Here is a 24457-nt window from a genome sequence, read left to right on the forward strand (position 1 = left end):
AAATCTTATGTTCTTGTATGTCCATGGGCGTATATGAGTCTATGTGCTTTTATGCTTGTTCTGATACAGCTCAAGATCATTCTTAACTCTTCAGGTTAATTTCTGTCCTGTGACTTTTTTAGCATCAGTATCTGCTTAAATGAGTATCTAGTTTTGACACTAGTTCCAGCATCAATTAGCAACTGATTTTTGGTACTTTTGACAACCCTATAATGAATACAACTCAATTTCATACCCACATATGGCTTATATTGCAAGATCGCTTCTACTACCTTGGTGGAGGTCTGCTTATTTCATATACTTTTTATTCAGGATAGTTTTCCAGTCTTGCCCCAAGTCAAAACTATAATGACATCTCGTCTCACCCTGACCTGATTTCTCTGTTACATATGAATGATGCTTCAAATAACATTTTAATGTGTTTTCTTGCCTCTCCCTCAACATCGTTAGTAAACATTACATAAACATTAGAGGAACTGGACCAGGAATACCAAATACAGACTGCACTTTTGAGTCAGATCTTCATGGGGAGAACTCAAAATGTATGAAGTTTGCATAAAGAGGAGCAAAGAGCAGCCTGTACATTTCTCCACTATACTGTGTGTGCCTTGAGTATAAAGGAATGTAATACTGGAGAATTATAAAGCTATTACAGACAAGCTAACATGAGCTATGAAGGATGGTATTTATGTCTGAAAAGAAAGGTCCTCAAAGTCTGAAAAGATCATGAGAGCTTTTCACATTCAATTAGGTGTAACAGTTTGTACAGTGTGGCCTTTGCCAAGTGTGTTATGTTCAATTTGGCTACAGTAGTATAGAATAGAAAGTAATAGAAAGTAAACAGCACAAACCTATTTATTTATTGTTATATATTATTGTTTGTTCAGTCCAACATGTTTTCTTAAATATTTCTTTAATATTTTAAGAAGGTTGCATGTCATCTGTTAGCCAGGCTGGCGCCACCTAGTGCCTCCACTCAATTTCATTTCTCTCCAGCGACTAGGTCAGGAATCAAAATACACTAAATGGTTCACAAAAACCCCTAAAGTGCGAGTTCGGACACCAGCCAATCAGCGAAGAGCCGTACATTTGTGTTGGCAATGATTCCTGAGATTGGGGATTTAAAGCCGGAGCAAAGAGGATGTTCGCAGAATTTTCTCAAGGGGCAAAACGTTATTGCCCTTCTTTTGGGAAAAGCTTAATATACCAGTTAGTCCCATTAGCGGTGCCTTACATACGTCACGACCAAATAGCAGCGATCGGTTAAATGAAAATACTACCCACCTATGATCGAGCGAACAAATTCTGCAAGGTCAGACGGTTTCTACAATGTGAAACCGGCTGATGAATCAGGCTAGTCATCTGCATGATTCCACGGAAATAGAAAGTTAAAACCACTTCAGAAGATTCTCCATCAAGATTGATAAGCCATATTGTGGAATATTTCAGACAAAGTAACAATATTTCTATGGAAGCAAGCAGGAGGAGGTTAAGCTGTAGGCCAAGTCAGGTTTGTGGAAAAGCACATAGTTATCTTTTTTAGAGAGTTGCAAAGAAAAAGAAACAATAGTAGGTATTAGGGATGTAACAATAACCGAAATATCGTGATATAATATTGTCAAAAGTCTCACAATAATATCTTGGAGCACCACACTATATTGAATTAAAAGTCTCTTTGCTTAAATTTAAAGTTATGGTGCAGCAATAGCTAAAAAAAAAAAAAAAAGATCCTTTCAGTGCAGACTGCATGAAGAAATAACAAATAATAGTGATAATCGAAATATTAGTTCTTTGGATTAAGTCTTATCAGGTTATCAGGGTATTTTAAGGGAAAAAAGTAGTATATTCACAGTTTTGTTGCCCTCCACACAATATCGCAATAAATATCGTACCATGAGAAATATATTGTGAAAATATTGAACTGAGAGATTTGGATATCTTTACATTCCTTGTATGCATTTATTTTAGTGTATCTTTTGGCTAAAAAGTTATAGAGTGTTTCTTTAAATAAACACATTTATATAATATGACATTTTAAATCAGAATGACGGCATGTTACTACTTCAAACAGTTTTTTCTAAGAAAATAAACTCACCGTTAGCCGTTTGGAGGCATCCACTTCGATCATGCCCCTGAGCAGGTTCTGGCAGTCTGGAGGGATGAAGTGTGGCATGTGAAAAACCCCCAGCTTCACCTTCTCCAGAAGATTTCTCAAGTTGTCATCATCGAACGGCAAAGCTCCCTGTGAAGTTACACACAAAAGACGGATCAACACAACCTGGGAGCACACGCTAAAACAGTTAACACAACTAACAAGGCTTGAAAGCATGAAAGCAACCCCCATTTGGTGTCTTAATCTTGTTAAAGGCATTTCTCAACTTGCTCAACTACCTAATTAGGGCGCTTTGCTTTCCTGAGCCACTGCAAATAAATAATAAACAGCACAAGACAAAAATGGTTCCTTTTTTTTTTCTTTCTTTTTCCTAATAATTGCCCCGTTTTTTAATTTACTTCCTTCATTTAGCAATCTCTCATCACAGCCATCCATCACCAGCCTGACACCTCACAGATGTGGCTGTTTGATGAATGACAAGCTCTGCCACAAGACAAAACGAATGAGAGGAAAGAAAGGAGCAACAAAAAGAAAAAAAAAGCTAAAATAGAAAAAAAAAAGAGAGAGAGAAAGAGACAGGGAAATGGGAGAGGTACAGAGGCGAAAAAGTCTTGTGTAACAGATGATCTGAGCGGAGCCTAACTGCTGGGGAGTGCACGCGTCTCCCACAATCAGACAAATGGTTATCTCCGAGCAGACAGCAGGACCAAACAGGAAGAAGAAGCACAAGAAAAAGAAAAAAAAAAGTTTTGAATGAGGATGTACGCTAGGAGGGAAACTGCAAGAGCTAAAATCCACCATGTTATCTTGTAGAGCAAACTAAGAAGGGCAGTTTGATGTCAGAGTGGTTAACACGTCTGACCCACAGCAAAGAAGGATTGGTCAGTGATGATGCTGGGTCTTTCTTTGCTGTGTGGAGTTTGTATGTTTTTCCAGTGTTCTTTAGTCTGTTTCTCTATATCACTGAAGAGATGGATACTAGATTACAGATTATTTTCAAATATTAAAGTGCATACGACAGGTTATACTACTTATTTCTCTAAAACATCATTATTAATCATTATATTTAAGATTTTATTAAATGGTGCAGTGTAACTTCTGTGTTGGAGACTTGTCTCCATGGAGATTGGCCTAGAATGTTCCACGGTATGACCATAAATTTATGAATCCCCATGAAAATTTGCAACCCAAATTACTAGGGATGTAACAATACCCAAATCTCACGTTACGATATTATCACGATAACTCACGGTACGATATTTATTGTGATATATTTTGATATTTTGGCACACTTTTTTTTGGTTTTAAAATACCTTGACAAGATTTTGGTGTGAATTATTTCTGTCATAATCCCAAGAATTCAAGTAAAAAGCATATATTTTCATGTTGTCTGCACTGAAATGAATCATGGGATATGTAGTTCCCGATGTTCATAAACTGTTGCAACTATAAAACCATGCATTTAAGCAAAGGAACTTGTGACTCGATATATTGTGACAGCCCACGATATTATTGTGACACTTTTGACAATACGATATCACATTATTTCAGTTATTGTTACATCCCTATAAATTACAGGTTTGTAATTTGTGGAGAGGTGGCCCAACTCACAGTAAGAATGGGTGTTTTTAAGATATTTTTGAGCAATAAATTGCACCTGTAGTTTAATAAATGCGTTATAGATTAATTAAATACCATACTGTGGGCAATTTAAACCAAAGCATTAACATCTCCATGAAGAGAAACAGGTTGTGAACCCTCTCCACAAAAGTTACACAGTACACTTTTAGTTTTTCTAGTTTTGTGATTTTGGTCCATCCATCCATCCATTTTCTTCCGCTTATCCGGGGCCGGGTCGAGGGGGCAGCAGTCTAAGCAGTAATTTTGGTGAAGGTTATAATTTTGCTTCCTGGTTGAACGCAGGCAGCAGATATGACATACGCAGAGTAACCATATTGTTAACAAGGGCCAGAACTTTTCTAAATTACACAATAGTTCATTAAAGTATGATTTGACACAACTATAATTAAAAATAGGTCTACATGACAACACCTTCAATCACCGTTCAGTGTTTAAACTGTCAGAAAAATGTCTCTGCATTTGAATGGAACTGAATGAAAATAGGTAAGGAGTTTACCGTTTTAAAACTTTGCACTAGTTTCCTTATTTTCCAACCTTACTTTTCTACATTTCTTCACAAACTGATGTAATATTATGGTGAATATTTACCACAAGTGCAATCCCATCAAACCATGTAAAAATGAGAAAAATATATGAATCTGTCAAATGCACTTTAAATTAAAATATCAGGGTTAGATGTTCTTTTTTTTGTAGATTTTGAAGAACTCAGAAGAACTAAATACATCCTTAATATAAATACTAAATATGCTCATCTTTTAAACAAAGGTCTTCGAAGTTGCCACATGCAATTCAGAAAGTGAGCAGAGCCTGTGGTCACAAACTTGAGTGTCGTATATTTTGGGTGCTTTGCTTTCTCGATGCATTATTCATGGGACAGCCGTGAGTGCGACTATGGCCCAGCTGTTGCAGAAACAAAGCTGCAGGGCTGAACCACACAGGTAATGTAGACTCCATAATGGATCCAGAGCCTGATACACCACAATGAATAAAGCAGGATGTGTTGTCTGATCTTTTATCGTGCTACAGTGAGCAGCTCCGGGGCACCGTATGGGTTTTACACCAGACTGTGGGAATTTAAAGAAAGGGGAAGTTGTTTTAGTCAATACTCTCCTAAAGTCCCACTCACTGTTACAATAGGAGAGTGTTTATCGAGCGAGTGGTCTCTGGAGGTACACGGGGTCCTCTTCGGTTTCAAGTACTTCTTTTATTTAGACACAAATAGATTAATGGGATGGGTGGATAAAGAGATAAATAAACAGATAGATCCATAGATAGATACATACATAGATACACTAATTCCCATTCAGTGTTACATTAGAACAGTGTTTATTTATTCTGGGTGGTCTCTGCTGGTACGTGGGATCCTCTGCTGGTTTGTTGTTATATTTAGAGACAAGACGATTAATGTGCTACAAAAAATTTTAATCTAAACAAGTTGATTATTTGAACTAAATTTAGTAGTAGTTTATTTGGTCATTTTGCAGCACTACAAGACAAAACAAAACAAAACATAGACTATAGTCCCTTAGATCATGACTGAAAGGGTTTAGGTTGAAGTAAAAAGTACTTATGTAAGTGTCTAACCCTATTAAACAATGACAGAATTCTCAGAAAAAAGCAGCGTATGAACAGGAAGCTAACATTTACAATTTCACTTACGACTTACTGTATATATAAGAGACAAAATATAATTTAAAACTAAATTAAAACAAAATTTAATGCATAATTCATTCCAGAGCTCTATATCCTTTCAAAACATAATGCTTTATACCGTTTTTTAAAGGCTTCTACAGTGTTAGACTGTTTTTTTAAAATCATCACTCAGGTTATTCCATATCCAGAGGTGGGGACTTGCAAGTCGTGACTGGGACTCGAGTCAGAGTTGAGTCACTATTTCTAGGACCTGAGACTTGACTTAATAAAATGGACTAAGATTTGGGACTCTACTTGGCCTGTGACTTGAGAAGACTTGAGAAGCACTTTTAAATCTGAATTCTTATTCTGACTGTAATGATTCACTCTAAGATCTTGCCAAGACATTTAAAAAGGAAAAATAAAAATGTCTGCATACTCATATATAAATATACCTTGACTTTATAAGTACAATTTATCTTAAAAGCCATATAAATTGCAAAATCTAAGCTATGTTTGGTACTTTTTTGATTTAAAGACTTGAAATGACTTGATAGCTCAAAGCAGACGACTTGGACTTCACTTGGACTTATGGGCCAGTGACTTGAGACTCAACTTGGACTTGCCTGTATTTGACTTGGGACTTGACTCGGACTTGAGGTTAAAGACTTGAGATTTATTTGAGACTTGCAAAACGATGACTTGGTTCCACCTCTGCCATATCCCAACCCCTCTAACAGAAATACAATCACATTTTTGCTTAGTTCTTATCTTCTTTTTTTTTTTTTTTAAAGATACCTGTTCCTTTAAGGTTATACGGACTCTCTCTGGTCAAATAAGTAAATAATTTCACTTGACAAGTAAAATTATCTACCAAGTGGAACAAGATTTTTTGTACTTAAAATATGAAAACACATCTTGCTACACTTAAGATAAGAAAAACAACTCTTTGCACTTAAAGTAAGAAACAAACTCAAACGTTGCCTGAATTAAGAAAAACACACTTGTTCCCTTGGTAGATAATTTTACTTGTCAAGTTGAAACACAAATATTATTTGGTCCATAGTTTAAAAGAAAAGCTGGACACAAAAATAAACATACAAAGAATCCAAATTAGTTCATAAAGTTCATTTAAAAAGTGTAGAGTTTCTGTGACCATTGTTTTCTCAGAGCAGAGGTGAAACGGCATGAGCTCATTTGAGGATTGGGCAAAGTCATTATGATGGAGTTTTCAGACACCTCCAGGCTCTGCATAAAATCTCATTGAATCTCCCTGATAGATCTATTATTTGTTTCCACACAATGTCAGATATGTTTTGTACTCCTTTGGGTTAATCATTTGGAACTAATACGACTATCCATGGGTTGATCTGGAGGTATGGAAAGCCTAATTCTATCTACTTGGTTTGAAGATTTTGAGAACCACTGTCATAGACTATTCTGAATGATATCATAAGACTTAACAAAACAATTACATTTCTTGCTTCACTACTATCTGGGTTGAAGAGGTGTTTTAGTTATAAGCAGATATTCACATGGTCAAGCAAAAACCAGTAGGGAGTCCCCAGGGTTTACATAAGCAAGACTTGTTCCTTTAGTCATACGTGTGAAATGTTTGAATAGATTATTAAAATAGAATCTGTCTAGTCCAAGAAAACATCTTACATAACCTCCCCAACAAAGGGCAAAGCACTCCAGGGTCGACAGTACTGAAGGATAAAAGATTAGAAATTGTTGATTTTTTTACTAACTCATGTAGCCTTGATTTGAGGTTTTTGAACAGGAGTTTTAAAGGTCCTACATTACGCAAAATTGACAATTGTGAGCTTCAAGCCGTGTTATAATGTTGATACCTGGAGTTTTATAAAATATCTACAACTTAAATGTCAAACCAGAGCTATAGGCAATGGTGAAAACAACTTGCATAGGCTCATGATATCTGCACAACTGTCCTATAGTTACCTGCCACATGAGGGGACCAGGACTGAACCAGGCCTGAACAAGGACTAAACCAGGACTAAAACAGGTCTAAACCAGAAATGAAGCAGGACTGAGTGTTGGGACGGCTCGGGGTTCTCTCTCTTGCTCTCAAGTACAAGATTAGTCATGGTTTAGTCCTAGTTTAGTCCTGGTTTAGTCCTGGTTTAGTCCTGGTTTAGACCTGGTTTAGACCTGGTTTAGTCCTGGTTCAAGTCCTGGTTTACTGTAGACCAAGCTTAGTTCTGGTTTAGTCCTGGTTTAGTCCTATTTTAGTCATGGTTCAGTCATGGTTCAGTCCTGGTTTAGTCCTGGTTTAGTCCTGGTTTCAGTCATAGTTCAGTCATAGTTCAGTCCTGGTTTAGCCTTGGTTCAGTCCTGGTTTAGACCTGGTTTAGTCCTGGTTCAAGTCCTGGTTTAGACCAAGCTTAGTTCTGGTTTAGTCCTGGTTTAGTCCCATTTTAGTCATGGTTCAGTCATGGTTCAGTCATGGTTCAGTCCTGCTTTAGTCCTGCTTTAGTTCTGGTTTAGTTATGGTTTAGACCTGGTTTAGTCCCAGTTCAGTCCCGGCTTATTCCTGGTTTAATCCTGGTTCAGTCCCGGTTTAGTCCTGGTTTAGTCCCAGTTTAATCCCGGTTCAGTCCTGGTTCAAACCTAGTTACCTCCGCCAAGGAGGTTATGTTTTTGCCGGCGTTTGTCTGTTCTGTTTGTTTGTCTGTTAGCAACATAATTCAAAAAGTTATGGACCCATTTTGATGAAATTTTCAGGATTTGTTGGAAATGTGAAAAAGAAGAACTGATTTAATTTTGGGGGTGATCCAGAAGAAATCCTGGATTCTGGATCACTTTGAAATTTTAGTTAACATTGTGGTAAATGGGGCCAAAAAATTTGTTTCTCAATATCTCGGTTAATTATTGACCAAACCCCATGAAATTTGACTCAGGGATGGACAATGGGATCCTCTTTCATATTCCAAAGGCTGATCCGGATCTGATCCAGAAGACTGATTTTATCGCAATTTATATAAAAAATGGGGGTAGTCCTTGGCGGAGGTCTGCGCTCTCTGAGTGCTTTTCTAGTTTAGTTCTGGTTTAGTCCTGGTTTAGTCTTGATTTAGACCTGGTTTAGTCCTGGTTCAGTCCTGGTTTAGTCCTGGTTCAAACCTAGTTTAGTTCTGGTTTAGTCCTGGTTTAGTCTTGGTTTAGACCTGGTTTAGTCCTGGTTCAGTCCTGGTTCAGTCCTGGTTCAGTCCTGGTTTAGTCCTGGTTCAGTCCTGGTTTAGTCCTGGTTTAGTCCTGGTTTAGTCCTCTTGGTTCAGTCCTGGTTCATGTGTTGTAGCCTATGATTTATGTTCTGTAGGTGTTTATGAATGGCATTAATGTTAATCGAGGTCACATCAATGACGTCACAAATCTCGTACCCCCACTTAAAAAATCCCCACTACACCACAGGAGAGAGATTTTTCTGTCTGAGAGAAGAACTCAGCCTAAATATGCAGGGTTTGTGCATGAATGAAACAAAACGCAGCTCCAGGACTGCTTTTGATGAGCAAACATTAGAACAAAAATCTGAAAATCGCATAATACGGGGCCCTTTAATCAAGAGACTGTGTTGACTGACTGTTAAGAAGGCTCACCTTTCACCCCAAAACAATCATCCTCAAAATATTACATCAAACCAATTGACACTGTAAATCCACAATCATAGCATTTTTTTTCAAATCCTAATCACATTTTTTTTCAGAACCATCTGACACTTACCACCAAGAGGGCAAACAGAATGACTCCACAGCTCCACACGTCTGCTTTCCTCCCGTCGTACTTCTCCCCCTGCAGGCAACGCAAACCACAGTTTTGTCCATCAAACCAAAGTACACAAAAAAACGGAAATTAATTTTACAAAGTGAATTATGGGACTCACCCTGATGACTTCTGGACAGGCGTAGTGTGGAGATCTGTGGAAGAGAAAGAGGACGTCATAAATTACTTTGAGAATTTTATATTGTTTGAGTTAATAAGTCCAGACAAGGTATACTCCGCTGCATAAAAGAACAATTTAGGAGAGCCGTAAATGTGTCCGGGGAGCATAGATCAAGATGTCCGCAAGTTGTGAGCGTGTCCTCCCACTCGGCTCACTCAAGGGCACCCCTCTTCCTCCCCCTCTCTCTCCCTCCTTTCTTCTCTCCTCCTCCCTCACTCCCTCATTCTCCCTTTCTCTCCCACTGTCTCCTTCTTTCCCCTTTCCTCTCTCCTCCTCCATCCCTTCACAGCCTCCCTTCTTCTCCCTCATCCTCCCCCACTCTCTCTCCCTCCTTGTCCCTCTCTTCCTCTTCTTTCCCCCTCCCACCCTCCTCCTCCTCCATCCCCCCCTCTCTCCCTCCCTCCTCATCCCGCCTCATTCTCCTTCTCTCTCCCTCTCTCTCCCCACTCTCTCTCCCTCCTTCTCTCCTCCTCCTTCGCTCCCTCTTTGTCCCGCTCTTTCCCCCTACCGCCCTCCTCCTCCATCCCTCCTCTCTCCCTCCCTCCATATCCCTCATTCTCCTTCCCTCCCCCACTCTCATCCTTTCTCTTTCTTCCTTCCTCCCTCCCTCCCTCCTCCTCCCTTCTCTCTCTCTCCTCCTTCTCTCCTCCTCCATCCCTTCCCACCCTCCCTCGTTCCCTCCTTCTCTTTCATTCTCCCTCTCTCCTCCACTCTCTCTCTCCCTTGTTCTCTCCTCCTCCCTCCCTCCCTCCTTCCCACCTCCTTCTCCCTCATTTCCCTTCCCTCTCCCCCACTCTCTCCCACTTTCTCATCTCCTTCTCTCCCTCTCTCTCTCTCTCTCCCATCCCTTCCCACCCTCCCTCGTTCCCTCCTTCTCCTTCATTCTTCCTCTCTCTGCCACAATCTCCCCACTCTCTCTCCCTTGTTCTCCCCCCCTCCCTCCTTCCCTCCCTCCTTCTCCCTCATTTCCCTCTCCCCCACTCTCTCCCACTTTCTCATCTCCTTCTCTCCCATCCCTTCCCACCCTCCCTCGTTCCCTTCTTCTCCCTCTCCTCTCTCCTTCTTTCCCCCTCCCTCCTCCTCCATCCCTTCCCACCCTTCCTTCCTCCCTCCTCCCTCTCTTATAGTATATCTGGAGCACATCGCAGGCTGACAGCCCAACCCGGTGACTCCTGACAACCAGATTGACATCAATATCACCCAGAGATTTACTGTTGACTGGGAGCAGTGACTGGTGAGCTTCAAACACCAGCGGATGTCACGAGGAGGTGGTGACGGGCGAGCGGTGGGAGGCCTGACAAATCGATCAAGCAAGAAACATTTAGGGAAAACATTTTACAGTAACACTATAAATGTAAGCCGTAAAACTTCCAAACCAAGTCATTTATTATTTATTTTATTATTTATGATATTGTGTTGGTTTAGAATAACTCTGTGGTTACTCTTACTTAACTTCACAGTACTTACTTACTTGCAATATCAAAACTGAGGTACTAACTTGTTCATGTAAAACCAGGTTTAAACCAGGACTGAACCAAGACTAAACCAGGACTAAACTGAACAGATTCAAACATTCTTTTGTGCCACTAGCTGTTAAACTGCTAAACTCAGATAATGCAGTTAAAAAATAATTATAAAAGGCTTAGGGATTGTGCAATCAAAACTGCACATAGGTGTAGGGAATGTGCCATTAAAGCTACACATAGGCTTAAGGAATGTGCAATAATTAAATCTGCACATAGGCTAAGGGAATGTGCAATAATTATAACTAAAACTGCACACAGGCTTAGGGAATGTGCAATAATTAATAGAACAGAAGAATGCAAGGGCCTGTTAAGGATAATTTTAAGGGTCCTGTTGGTGCATCACTCGTGGTCATACTGGTCTCATATTTACTTTGTTTTATGGTGTTTGTTTATGTGCTGCTTTGTGTTGTGTTGTCCTGTTTTTTGATAAAACATGTTACCCCCTGTCCCAAGACAAATTTCTCCCATGGGAGACAATAAAGGGTTATCTTATCTTATCTTAAAACAGGACTAAACCAGGACTAAAAAAGGACTAAAACAGGACTGAACCAGGACTAAGAGGACATGGCATGATAATTATTGATCTACTTACGCACTTGTAATATCAATACTCAGGTACTAACTTGTTCATGTAAAACCAGGACTAAACCAGGACTGAACCAGGACTAAACCAGGACTGAACTAGGACTGAACCAGGACTGAACTAGGACTGAATCAGGACTAAACCAGGACTGAACCAGGACTAAATCAGGACTAAACCAGGACTGAATCAGGATTAAACCAGGACTAAACCAGGACTAAACCAGGACTGAATCAGGATTAAAACAGTACTAAACCAGGACTTAATCTTGATTAAACCAGGTCTAAATCAGCACTGAACCATGACTGAACCAGGACTAAAACAGGACTAAAACAGGACTAAAACAGGACTAAAACAGGACTAAAACAGGACTAAACCAGGACTGAACCAGGACTAAAACAGGACTGAACCAGGACTAAGAGGACATGGCGTGATAATTATTGATCTACTTACTTACTTGCAATATCAAAACTCAGGTACTAACTTGTTCATGTAAAACCAGGTTTAAACCAGGACTGAACCAAGACTAAACCAGGACTAAAACAGGACTAAACCAGGACTAAAAAAGGACTAAACCAGGACTGAACCAGGACTAAAAACAGGACTGAACCAGGACTAAGAGGACATGGCGTGATAATTATTGATCTACTTATGCACTTGTAATATCAATACTCAGGTACTAACTTGTTCATGTAAAACCAGGACTAAACCAGGACTGAACCAGGACTAAACCAGGACTGAACTAGGACTGAATCAGGACTAAACCAGGACTGAACCAGGACTAAATCAGGACTAAATCAGGACTGAACCAGGATTAAACCAGGACTAAACCAGGACTGAACTATGACTGAATCAGGACTAAAACAGTACTAAACCAGGACTTACTCTTGACTACACCAGGTCTAAATCAGGACTGAACTAGGACTAAAACAGGACTAAACCAGGACTAAACCAGGACTAAACCAGGACTAAACCAGGACTGAAACCAGGACTAAACCAGGACTGAACCAGGACTAAGAGGACATGGTGTGATAATTATTGATCTACTTACTTGCAATATCAAAACTGAGGTACTACATTGTTCATGTAAAAGAGTAAATATGTTTTTTCTTCACCAACTGAGAAATACTTTGTGACAAAATTACGCAAAACATTTTATCAATCGCAATTCAGCAAAGAAAGGGTCTGTTGTGTTTTTGGATGAACATGTCTTGGCCAGGCAGGATGTGTCTAAGATTTACTTATTACAAGCTGCAGGAGTAAATTGGAGTTACATTTTAAATACTTTTTTACTTCTTTCACAGTTTGAAAATCAGGTACCTTACTTTAAAAGTGAGATTGGACATTTTTATCTTCAGGATTTATGTAAATGCTAACACTTAGAGACCAAACCAGACCAAGTTACAGGTCAGATCTGTGTAGAGGCAACCCCGCTCACAGTCAGAATGCCTGTTTTTCTAGGTATTTTGAGCTATAAAACCACCTGTAATTAAATAAACTGCTCTTGGCACTTTCTCACGCCTTTCAAACCAAACCTGCACCCATAATGTGGACTGATGAGTGTCTGGAGAGAGTGTGATGGTCTGGAGTGAATGAATTGAATGATGATTTTTATGAGGATGATGTTTTAAAGATGCCGAGAGAACCGGCTGCGAATGATGATACAGAATTGTTCTGATGCTCCGGTCATTATAAAGACATTCTCTTTGTATGTTTGATTTTATGAAGTATAACATCAACCTCAATGCATCTCTCCTTTTAAGGTTAATTGTATATTGTGCACTGTCCCTGTCTCATTAAATAAACTAAACTAAACTAAATGTACGGTAATGTCACACTGTGGAACATTCTAAGCAGAGCAATGACATGTCCATAGACAGTGTTGGGGAGTAACAGATTACATGTACTGGAGTTATGTAATCAGAGTACAAATTATGAGTAATTGTATTCAGTTACAGTTACTGTTTCAGTGAGTGGTTATTACATTTCAGTTACTTGGCTGAAATAAATGGATTACACAGAGGCATTTTACTGTTTTCATATTTTGGGCTATTCCCTTTTTTTTTTTTTTTCAGTAATTCCACTCATTGCCGGACACTAAAACCAGGTCTAAACCAGGACTAAACCAGGACTAAACCAGGACTAAAGCAGGACTAAAACCAGGTCTAAACCAGGACTAAAGCAGGACTAAAACAGGTCTAAACCAGGACTAAAACCAGGACTAAAACCAGGACTAAAACCAGGACTAAAACCAGGTCTAAACCAGGTCTAAACCAGGACTAAAACCAGGACTAAAACCAGGTCTAAACCAGGTCTAAACCAGGACTAAACCAGGACTGAACCAGGACTAAAACCAGGACTAAACCAGGACTAAAACCAGGACTAAAACCAGGACTAAAACCAGGACAAAACCAGGTCTAAACCAGGTCTAAACCAGGACTAAACCAGGTCTAAACAGGTCTAAACAGGTCTAAACCAGGACTAAACCAGGACTAAAACCAGGACAAAACCAGGTCTAAACCAGGTCTAAACCAGGTCTAAACCAGGTCTAAACCAGGACTAAACCAGGACTGAACCAGGACTAAAACCAGGACTAAACCAGGACTAAACCAGGACTAAAACCAGGACTAAAACCAGGACTAAACCAGGTCTAAACCAGGTCTAAACCAGGTCTAAACCAGGACTAAAACCAGGTCTAAAACCAGGTCTAAACCAGGACTAAACCAGGACTAAACCCAGGTCTAAAACCAGATCTAAACTAGGTCAAAACCAAGCCTAAACCAGGTTTAAAACAGGTCTAAAACAGGATTTAACAGGACTAAACCATGCTGCGCAGGACCCGTGTCTCCTCCTCTTCTATCAATAATATTTTTAATACGGTTAAAGACTGGGATTTTTTTATTGTCTTTTAGCAGACTAAACATTTTATGTGAAAGATTTCCTCGTCTTTGCTTCTCTACAGCAAACCAAGTAATCCAAAGTATTCAGATTACGTTACTCACTTTATGTAATTTAATGGATTATGTTACAAACTACATTTTGGTGTATGTAATCTGTAATCTATAGGGGAATATATTTTAAAAGTAACCTTCCCAACACTGTCCATAGAAAGAACTACGCTAACCCAAAAGTTAATAGTGCACATTTAAGACCTTCATAAAGCATGAAGAAAGACTTGGTGCTATCAGACATTGCAGTATCAGTTCATACTTGGATACAAACTTTTCTTTTTTGTTAAACGGTCTTGACAATCAAATAATAATGTATACTAGTATATGTCAGCACTTTTATAAGAAAGACCTTATCCCACTGAACCCATCCTTTTGAGCTGCACTTTTACAATGGTCTAACGAAGCTTCCTTTGTGCACGCTTGTGTCATGTGACAGGCGACACGAGGCAGGTCCATTTGCCTGGGCGGAGGTCCTGCACCTGCCCCTGCCTCTAAGCCTCATATAACGGTGCGATGCGTGTCACTAATGAGGCTTTATCTAAGGTGTGTAAACATGCAGACCATTAGCTCAGCCTGTCTCTTCTCTGGAGCCTGTCAAAATACTAGCCCATAACAAACATCGCCAACAGGGCAGGTTCAAGCGTGAGCCCATGCAAATAAGCCCCTCCTGATTGCCTGTGTCCTGGTGCATTATGCAGATGAGTGAGGATGGAGAGGACGAGGTGCCAGGGATGGCTGCTACAGGCGTCTTCTCATCTCCGCGCTCGGATCCTGCATCATTATAAACAAATTATGTGTAGATACTAAAGTTAGCGGATGGAAGGAAAGCACAGATCCGCGTTCTAATTTATCAGGATTACAAATTAAATTAGTCAGCCATATCTGTGGTGCACTGGAAAATAAACTACAAGTGACACTTAATCTATGTGTGGGATTAAAGTAAGTGTACAACAGAGCACTACAAGTCAGAAGGATACTGTGCCTGTTAAATCGCCTTAAAGGTGTACTGTGTAACTTTTCCAGTGGGAGGTCCATCACCTGCTTGTCTCCATGGAGATGTGCCAAGAATGTTCCACAGTATGGCCATTAACATATGACTCTCCATGAAGACTTGCAAACCAAATTACAGGTTAGATTTGTGGAGAGGTGACACCACACACAACAAGAATGGATAATTTTTGAGCAATTAATAACACCTGTAGTTGAATAAATGCAAGAGAGATTAGTTTAATGCCATACTGTGGACAATTTAAACCCAAGCATTAACATCTCCATGGAGACAAATCAGGCTGCAGACCCTCTCCAAAAAGTTACACAATGCGCCTTTCAAATAGTTTAGACATTAAAAAGATATTACAAGTAGTAATGTAGTTATTGAAAATATGTCGTGGGTTCTTTTTGACAAAAAATATGGCATAGTCAAAATAGTGTTGGTGATTTTATTTAGAGAAGCGCGCATGCATGACAAAAATAGATATATTTACAGTTTGTAGCAGCCCTTAAATAGCTCTGGAGCTGGTGCCTGCGGTGCACACAGCTCTTCCCCTTGACACCCACTGCCTCTGTGAAGATGGGAGGCCCCTTTTATAGTACGAGGCTCCTCCCCCAAATCAATTAATGATGAAAAATGGCTTTTTTTCCATTAATACAATGGAAAGCAGCCAAAGTGCATTTTGTAGTGCTTGTTCTCAATGTAATTTCCCACATGTCTGACCTCCCAGTCCTTTCTACGTTCTGTTTGAGTCTAGAAGAGACTGGAACTGGACCATAGACCGTGAAAATCCTCTGTCCAAACTTAAAACAATCCAACCATAGTTGTTAATTTGTAGCATGTGTCTCTCAAATGTGGAAGACATCTCCATTCCAAAATTCTTGTAATGTTATAGATAACTTCGTTATAGATAACTTCTTAAATAAGAGTTTGTTGTTTCGATTGTTGATGCTATAAAAATCTGTGCACTTTCTCAGTGCTTTATGTTGTTTTTCCCCCTTTCTTTTACATGTAAACTACCATGTTTGTTTTGACGCAAACAAAGCATGCGTCTTTCTGATTAATTAATCCACCTGTCAATCACCCCCTTTGAAATCAGGAAGACAGGATACAGCTCCAAATCCACTTGTCTTAGTAAAGTTTAGTCAAAGAAGCATGTAGTTCTGGCTGATCAGATAAATTCCTTGCTATATAGTCTCCCTGTGTGAAGTATTTTTTGTTTGTTTGTTTGTTTGTTTATTGTAGCATAGATTTAAACACAATTATAACACAGTATATGTTTTCTTATTTTCTTATGCTTTTCACTTTTTAAAGAATGTTCCAGGAAATGCTTGCAATTTTCTTTTGCATACACTATCAGTCAAACGTTTGGACACATCATCTCATTCAAGATTTTTTATTTATTTTGACTACTGTCTACATTTATACATACTGTTATTTAACTTTTTTCTTCTGCTACATAATTCCATATATCATACTTCATGAATTTGATGTCTTCCATATACAAAAAGGAGAAAGCAGTAAACATAAGGAAAAAGAAAACAAAAAAAAAAAACAACACATTGAATTGAACAGACCTTTGACTGGTAGTGTATGTAACAGAAAACATTATTATATCTTTTGATTGAGTAAGTAGTATCATTCTATTTTTAGCTCCAGCCCAATATTATTATGTTCAGATGTGATAAAAATGTAGTAGCTACTCGCACTGGAATCCCACATACAGACATCGGATTGGGGAGATAAATAGGAAGCAATGAGAAGCACTTGGTGATGACCGCTGTGAAAAATGCTCTCTTTTGAGGAACAGTTGTGCGTGGCTCGACACCGCATCAGTCTCCTGCCCTGCTGTTTGCAAAAGCTCATTTAGCCTCCCAACCAGAGCTCCTGATCACAGGGAGAGCACCGTTCACTCAGCCTAATACATCATCTTTACTTTTGACCCTGAAAAGCACCTATAGAGAAATGTGAAAGCTCTATTCAAACTTAAGTGGGAGAAAAAAGCTGCGTATTTTATCACAATACAATAAGGTTGGAGGTGGGTTTATTTAATTCACTTTTAAACAGTGGAGGAATAAGTACTCAAATTGGCTAATTAACTAAAAGTACAGATAACAATCCAAAAATGTACTCAAATAAATGTAAAAATATCACGTGAAATACTTAAGTAAAAATATTCAAGTACCTGTTTAAAAATGTATGTAAAGAGTAAAAAGTAAAAGTATTTCATGCAGATTTGAGATCTAATAAAGTTTCAAATGTAGCGATTTTGATACAGAATTTTGCTGAATTTTGTTCAATGGAAGCACATGAACAATGTCCTAGCTACATTTCTTTTGCTCAAATTACAAAAGTGTTAAAAATAACTCTCCAGTCTTTTCAGTGGGTCTCAAACTATCATTAACAGGACTATCAGTCCTGTTAAAAATGTAGTGAAATAGAAAGTACAGACACCTGCTCTCAAATGTAAAGTAAAAGTAAGAAGTATCCTCTTTTAAGTGAAGTACAGAAACATAAAATGTATACACAAGTACAGTACTTTACTACTTTTACTTCATTACGTTCCACCACTGTATTTATATAATAAAAAGTAATAATAATATAATAATAATATTGTTAGATGGAACTTTGAAGAGATATAGCACAACAATGTCACTGCAAAAACAAGATACAAAACTCTGCATTGTATATCTAAGTATTACATTGAGCAGTTTGAACAGACTAATTGAATCAGTGTTTCATTTCAAGCTAAACGCGGACTCACATTTGACTGAAAAATGAAGAATTTGTCGAAGCTGGAACAGAAACTCCCCAAAGACTTCAGCTAATTTCAAAGCACCTGATTCAAGTGGTGCTCGCTGAAGCACCATCTAAATGAAACTGCATCTTCAGCCTGGCATTTAAGTCGTATGATTGATCACAGTGGGTTAATGGAATGGGCAAATGAACACACATCTGACACACACAGTCTATTAAGTATGATTTAAGACTACAGAAATGTGTGGTGTTGGGAGGAGAAAAATATGAAATTAAACAAGGAATAAATTACTCTTGTGACTTAACTTTGCAGAATTTTGATACGATAAATATTCTAGCCATGAGGATCCAAACGGTGTAATTTTTTTAATTGGGAGATCAGGGAGTAGAACTTTCAGTGAACTTGAAAATGCAAGTTTAATTTGAGGAACCACATTTTTGTTATGGCAGGTCAAGGTTAACATCTTGCTCTAAGATCGCACATTAAAAGACTTGAACTGGGGCATATGGCAAGTTTTTTTTTTTTTTATTTGATAATTTTGTTCTTTCTTTAATATCTTTCAGTTTTAATTTCAGAAACAAGACAGACTTTAAAGCAGTGGTGGAGTTAGTAATTTGGGGGCCCTAGGTGAATTGGAGTTTGGGCCCACATTATAATGCTCTTTTTTTGTTTTGTTTTCCCCCATTTTTCTTGAGACATGCACGTCTCTATTTGAATTAGGATAGATTGAAAATTTGTCTTATTAGACAGGCACCTTACTCCATAACCAAGGGGGGATGCTTTGACAGTTAAAATAGATTTGACAATCAGATACTATTTTGATGGTGTTTTCCTTTTTGAAAGTCTCTCATACTCTCATTTAACGTCATGTTGAGACAAAATCAATTTGCTCTGAGGCCTCGGCCATTAGTGACACTGAGGCACTGAATTGGTTGGGGGCCATTCCAGGTTTGGGGGCCCTAGGCGGCGGCCTACTGTTGTCTAATGGTAGCGCCGCCTCTGCCTTAAAGGGCCAATATTATGCTATCTATGTTATAATGTCATTTCCTCATCATAAACCTGGACCATACCTGGAGTTGTGTTTTGTTTCATTCTCATAAATCCTGCATATTTAGGCTGAGTTCTTCTCAAACTGAAAATACTCTGTTCCAACTTGTGAAGTGATAATACAAGAAGCAGAGGTTGGAAATTGCAAGTCGTGACTTGGACTCTAGTCGGACTTGAGTCACTATTTTTAGGACTTGAGACTTGACTTGATTGACTTGATAAAATTGACTTGGGACTTGGGACTCGACTTGGACTTGAAGGTCAGTGACTTGGGACTTGACTCGGACTTGAGGCCTGTGACCTGAGAGGACTTGAGAAGCACTTTTAAATCAGAATTTTTTCTATTCTGACTGTAATGATTCACTCTAAGATGTTGTCAAGACATTTGAAAAGGAAAAATTAACTAAATTAATTTCTCCAACTCTTATGTACTCTCTACACTTAGAAATAAATATACTCTGACTTTATAAGTACAATTTATCTTAAAATTCATATAAACTGCAAAAATCTAAGCTATATTTGGTACTTTGGTTTAAAGACTTGAAATGATTTGAAACTCAAAGCAGACGACTTGGACTTGACTTGGGTCAGTCACACGAGACTTGACTTGGACTTGCCTGTATTTGACTTGGGACTTGACTTGGCCTTGAGGTCAAAGACTTGAGACTTACTTGAGACTTTCAAATCTAAGACTTGGTGCCATCTGTGACAAGAAGTGCTCTACTGTGTTTTTAAACTCCATGCACCTTCACTAGAATCATTTGGATAATTTCAACTCTGGAAATGCCAATCTAACTTGAAAACTACCACTTCATGACATCACAATGTGGGGCAGAGCATTTTGAGTATTGGAGATATAGACAGACTAATAACGCAGGATCACTCAAACATGTGTGAATGAAACATAACACAACTCCAGTTATGTTTTTGAGGAAGTAAAAGCACTATAATATAGCTCAAACCTCACATGAGTCAGGACCTTGAATCAGTGTCATTTAACATAAAAAAGCCAAATTTTTCACTCACCCAAAGCCTGAACTCTGTGCTCCTCTGACCTCTCAATTAGTCACAAACCAGAACTAAATCTGAATCTCAATTAAAATATGATTGATCGCCCAGCCCTACCAACAATTTTACACAACTCAACCTTTAGAACAGCGGTCAAAATCTATCACAAGTCTACAAGTCTTTCTCACCCAAATTACCACAGCTTGTCCCTACATGCCAGCTAATTTCCTCTCATCAGTCATTACAACTGAACTAATCAAACAACAGCGAGGGGTGAGCTCACAGCTGGGCCCCCACGACACAGACAGATGGCGCTCCGGCTATGGGTGCTTATACTCGGCTCTATCTGTCAATAAGCATGTCTATATGAATAAATATAGATGATTAGGGTTCCCAGTGCTCCCATTTACCTGGAGCGAGTCTCTCCTCCAGAAGTGAATACGTGTGTGTCAGGTGTGTGTGGCAGCGAAGGGCCCAGATAAATGTGTTTAATTAAAAAGTGTCATATCTGCACTTACAGAGGGGAAGACCAGAGGAGCATGAATAATCTATAGGTCCGTTCACGCGCGTTAAGTGTCGGCATTTAGGAACGCAAACATCTACGGAGTGTGAGGTTTTATTACATACATGACATCTGAGCTGAAAGAGAGAGAGAGGGAGGGAGGGGTGGGGAGAAAGAGAAGGGAGGGAGAAGAGAGAAGAGAAAAAGAGAGGGAGAGGAGAGAACGAGAGAGAGAAGAGAGTGAGAGAGAAAAAGAGGAGAGTATGAGAGAGAGAGAGAAGAGAAAAGAGGGAGAGGAGAGAGAGAAGGAAGAGAGAGCATGAGAGAGTAGGAGGGAGAGAGAACAGAGAGAGAAAAGAGAGAATGAAAGAGAAAAGAGGGAGAGAGAGACAAGAGAAAAAGACAAAGGAGAGATCAAGAGAAGAGAAAAGAAATGAGAGGGAGTGACAGAGAAAGAAGAGAGAGAGAGAGTGAAAGAGAAAAGAGGGAGAGTGGGGAGAGAAAAATGAGAGAGAGGAGAGAGAGAAGGGAGAGAGACAAGAGGAGGGAGAGAGAGAAGAGAGAGAGCAAAAGAGAAAAGAGGGAGAGAGGAGAAAGAGAAGAGAGAGAGAGCGTGAGGGAGAGAAGAGAAAAAGAGTGAGAAGCGATCAAGAGAAAAGAAAGGAGAGGAGAGAGTGAGAGAGAGAGTGAGAAGGAAGAGAGAGAATATGAGAGAGAAACAGCGAGAGAGAAGAGAGAGAGCAAAAAAGAAAAGAGGGAGAGAGGAGAGAGAGAAGGAAGAAAGAGAGAGTAAGAGAGAGAAGAGAGAGACACCAAGGGGGAGAGGAAATAAAAAGAGAAGAGAGAGCGAAAGAGAAAAGACGGAGAGAAGAGAGCAAGAGAAAAGAGAGAGATGTCTGAACAAAAAGAGTGGAAGAGAGAGAGAAGAGAGAGACAGCAAGAGGGAGAGAGAATAAAGAGAGAAGAGAGAGAAAAGAGGAAGAGACAATAGAGAGAGAAGAGAGACAGTGAGAGAGAGAAGACAGAGACAGAAAGAGGGAGAGAATAAAGAGAGAAGAGAGAGCGAAGAGACGAAACGAGAGAGAGGATAGAGAGAGAGAGAGAGAGAGAGAGAGAAAACGCATATCGCCTCTTCCACCTGCAACAAGTGCCTTTAGCAAATGTGCACTGGGGAGCGATGTACTGCACCTGGAGCAGATGACACAGGCAAGTGGAGGATAAAAGCAGAAAAACTGTAGTCGAAGAAAATATCACTTCATCAGAGTTACGTAACATTGGATCTAAAAGTGCACTCTATAAGCTTGATGGAGGGTCTACCACCTGTTGGTCTCCATAGGGACGTGATGCATCGCCTGGAATTTTCCACAGTATGGCATTAAGCTTGTCTTGGCGGCCGCTCCAATAGCACACCATTAAAGCTTCTACACAAGTGATTTTTGTAGTGAATAATAACTCGGTCTTGAATAAAAGAGCCACTGCAGAGAACAGAGAGCACAAGGACTAAAAAAAGACTTCAGATATTTCGAATCGTGAGCAAAAGATTTTTTAAAACTTAAAAAAAAAAAGATCATTGTACAAATTTTTTTGTTCTTCTTACCAAAACTACAGATAATCTTGTGTGTGCAGGGAGATGGAGAGACAAACTCGCCGGCTCAGGACAAAGGGACTAAGCAAAGAGCGTATATTCAGCAGCCTCTAATTTAAAAACACTGATTCAGAGGAGTAATCTAGAGGGAATCAGGCCAGAACAGGGACAGATGTCAACACAGTCTGTAAATCTGCTGCCATGATGAGTGTGAGAATGAGCTACAGGTGTCACTGCTGCTGGTACTCTTTACATTTTATAGTCTTTACGCTTCAGACGTTTCATTTCCACAGCTAGTTCGAATTAAGGTTTAATGTTGTTTAATCTGAACTCATTTTAGACCCGGTTTAATGCAGGTTTAGCTCATGCTTAGTCATCACGTTTGTCCTGATGTAGAGTATCATCTTGTCGAGGCATGAAAGTAATTTAACATATTGTTTTCTTGAATGCATATTTGATAGTTTAATGCCAAATTTACATTATACACATTGAACATGAAACCTTTTTGTATCAGACACTGTATAAGGACTACAATCAAACCATACTCCCTACAGATGTACAGTAACTCACCCTTATGTGACAGATAATACTCCCTACAACTTTACAACAACTCACCCATATGTGACAGATAATACTCCCTACAACTGTACAACAACTCACCCTTATGTGACAGATAATACTCCCTACAACTTTACAACAACTCACCCTTATGTGACAGATAATACTCCCTACAACTGTACCACAAGTCACCCTTATGAAACAGATAATACTCCCTACAGATGTACAGCAACTCACCCTTATGTGACAGATAATACTCCCTACAACTGTACAACAACTCACTTTATGTAAACAGATAATACTCCCTACAACTGTACAACAACTCACCCTTATGTGACAGATAATACTCCCTACAACTGTACAACAACTCACCCTTATGTAACAGATAATACTCCCTACAACTGTACAACAACTCACCTTATGTAACAGATAATACTCCCTACAACTGTACAACAACTCACCCTTATGTAACAGATAATACTCCCTACAACTGTACAACAACTCACCTTATGTAACAGATAATACTCCCTACAACTGTACAACAACTCACCCTTATGTGACAGATAATACTCCCTACAACTGTACAACAACTCACTTTATGTAACAGATAATACTCCCTACAACTGTACAACAACTCACATTACAGTAAACTAATACTCCTACAACTGTACAACAACTCAACTTTACATAACAGATAATACTCCCTACAACTGTACAACAACTCACCCTTATGTAACAGATAATACTCCCTACAACTGTACAACAACTCACCCTTATGTAACAGATAATACTCCCTACAACTGTACAACAACTCAACTTTATGTAACAAGATAATACTCCCTACAACTGTACAACAACTCACCCTTATGTAACAGATAATACTCCTACAACTGTGCAACAACTCACCTTATGTAACAGATAATACTCCCTACAACTGTACAACAACTCACCCTTATGTAACAGATAATACTCCCTACAACTGTACAACAACTCACCCTTATGTAAAGATAATACTCCCTACAACTGTACAACAACTCACCCTTATGTAACAGATAATACTACTCCCTACAACTGTACAACAACTCATCTTTATGTAACAGATAATACTCCCTACAACTGTACAACAACTCACATTTATGTAACAGCTAATACTCCCTACAACTGTACAACAACTCAACTTTACATAAAAGATAATACTCCCTACAACTGTACAACAACTCACCCTTATGTAACAGATAATACTCCCTACAACTGTGCAACAACTCACCCTTATGTAACGGATAATACTCCCTACAACTGTACAACAACTCACCCTTATGTAACGGATAATACTCCCTACAACTGTACAACAACTCACATTTATGTAACAGATAATACTCCCTACAACTGTACACCAATTCGCCCTTATGTATCATTGCTGCACAGTCTTCTTATAAATACAGCTGAGATTTTATTACTTATCTTTCTATTTCATTTTGACTTGTACATATTCACTACCGGTCAAAAGTTTTACTGTTTCCTGTTGACCAAAACATATTCTAAACTTTTGATTCATGAAAGTGTCCACCTTTGGCAGATATAACAGCTGAACACACTTGTGGCTCGTT

The 24457-nt window shown here is 39.0% G+C and overlaps 1 protein-coding gene across 1 annotated transcript in view; it reads right to left on the minus strand.

The window, feature by feature from the left end:
- brsk2b (BR serine/threonine kinase 2b) overlaps positions 1–24457 on the minus strand; it is a 297761-nt gene that overhangs the window by 55127 nt on the left and 218177 nt on the right. The window contains exons 6-8 of the mRNA XM_055155485.1: positions 9285–9318; positions 9125–9193; positions 2096–2242 (exon numbers count right to left, since the gene is read on the minus strand). Of these exons, the coding sequence (XP_055011460.1) occupies positions 2096–2242; positions 9125–9193; positions 9285–9318 (250 nt within the window). The remainder of the gene's footprint in view (positions 1–2095; positions 2243–9124; positions 9194–9284; positions 9319–24457) is intronic.

The sequence above is a fragment of the Boleophthalmus pectinirostris genome, unplaced genomic scaffold (genome assembly GCF_026225935.1).
Source record: "Boleophthalmus pectinirostris isolate CB_2022bp ecotype Guang Dong unplaced genomic scaffold, ASM2622593v1 HiC_scaffold_2, whole genome shotgun sequence".
NCBI classification, from domain to species: domain Eukaryota; kingdom Metazoa; phylum Chordata; class Actinopteri; order Gobiiformes; family Gobiidae; genus Boleophthalmus; species Boleophthalmus pectinirostris.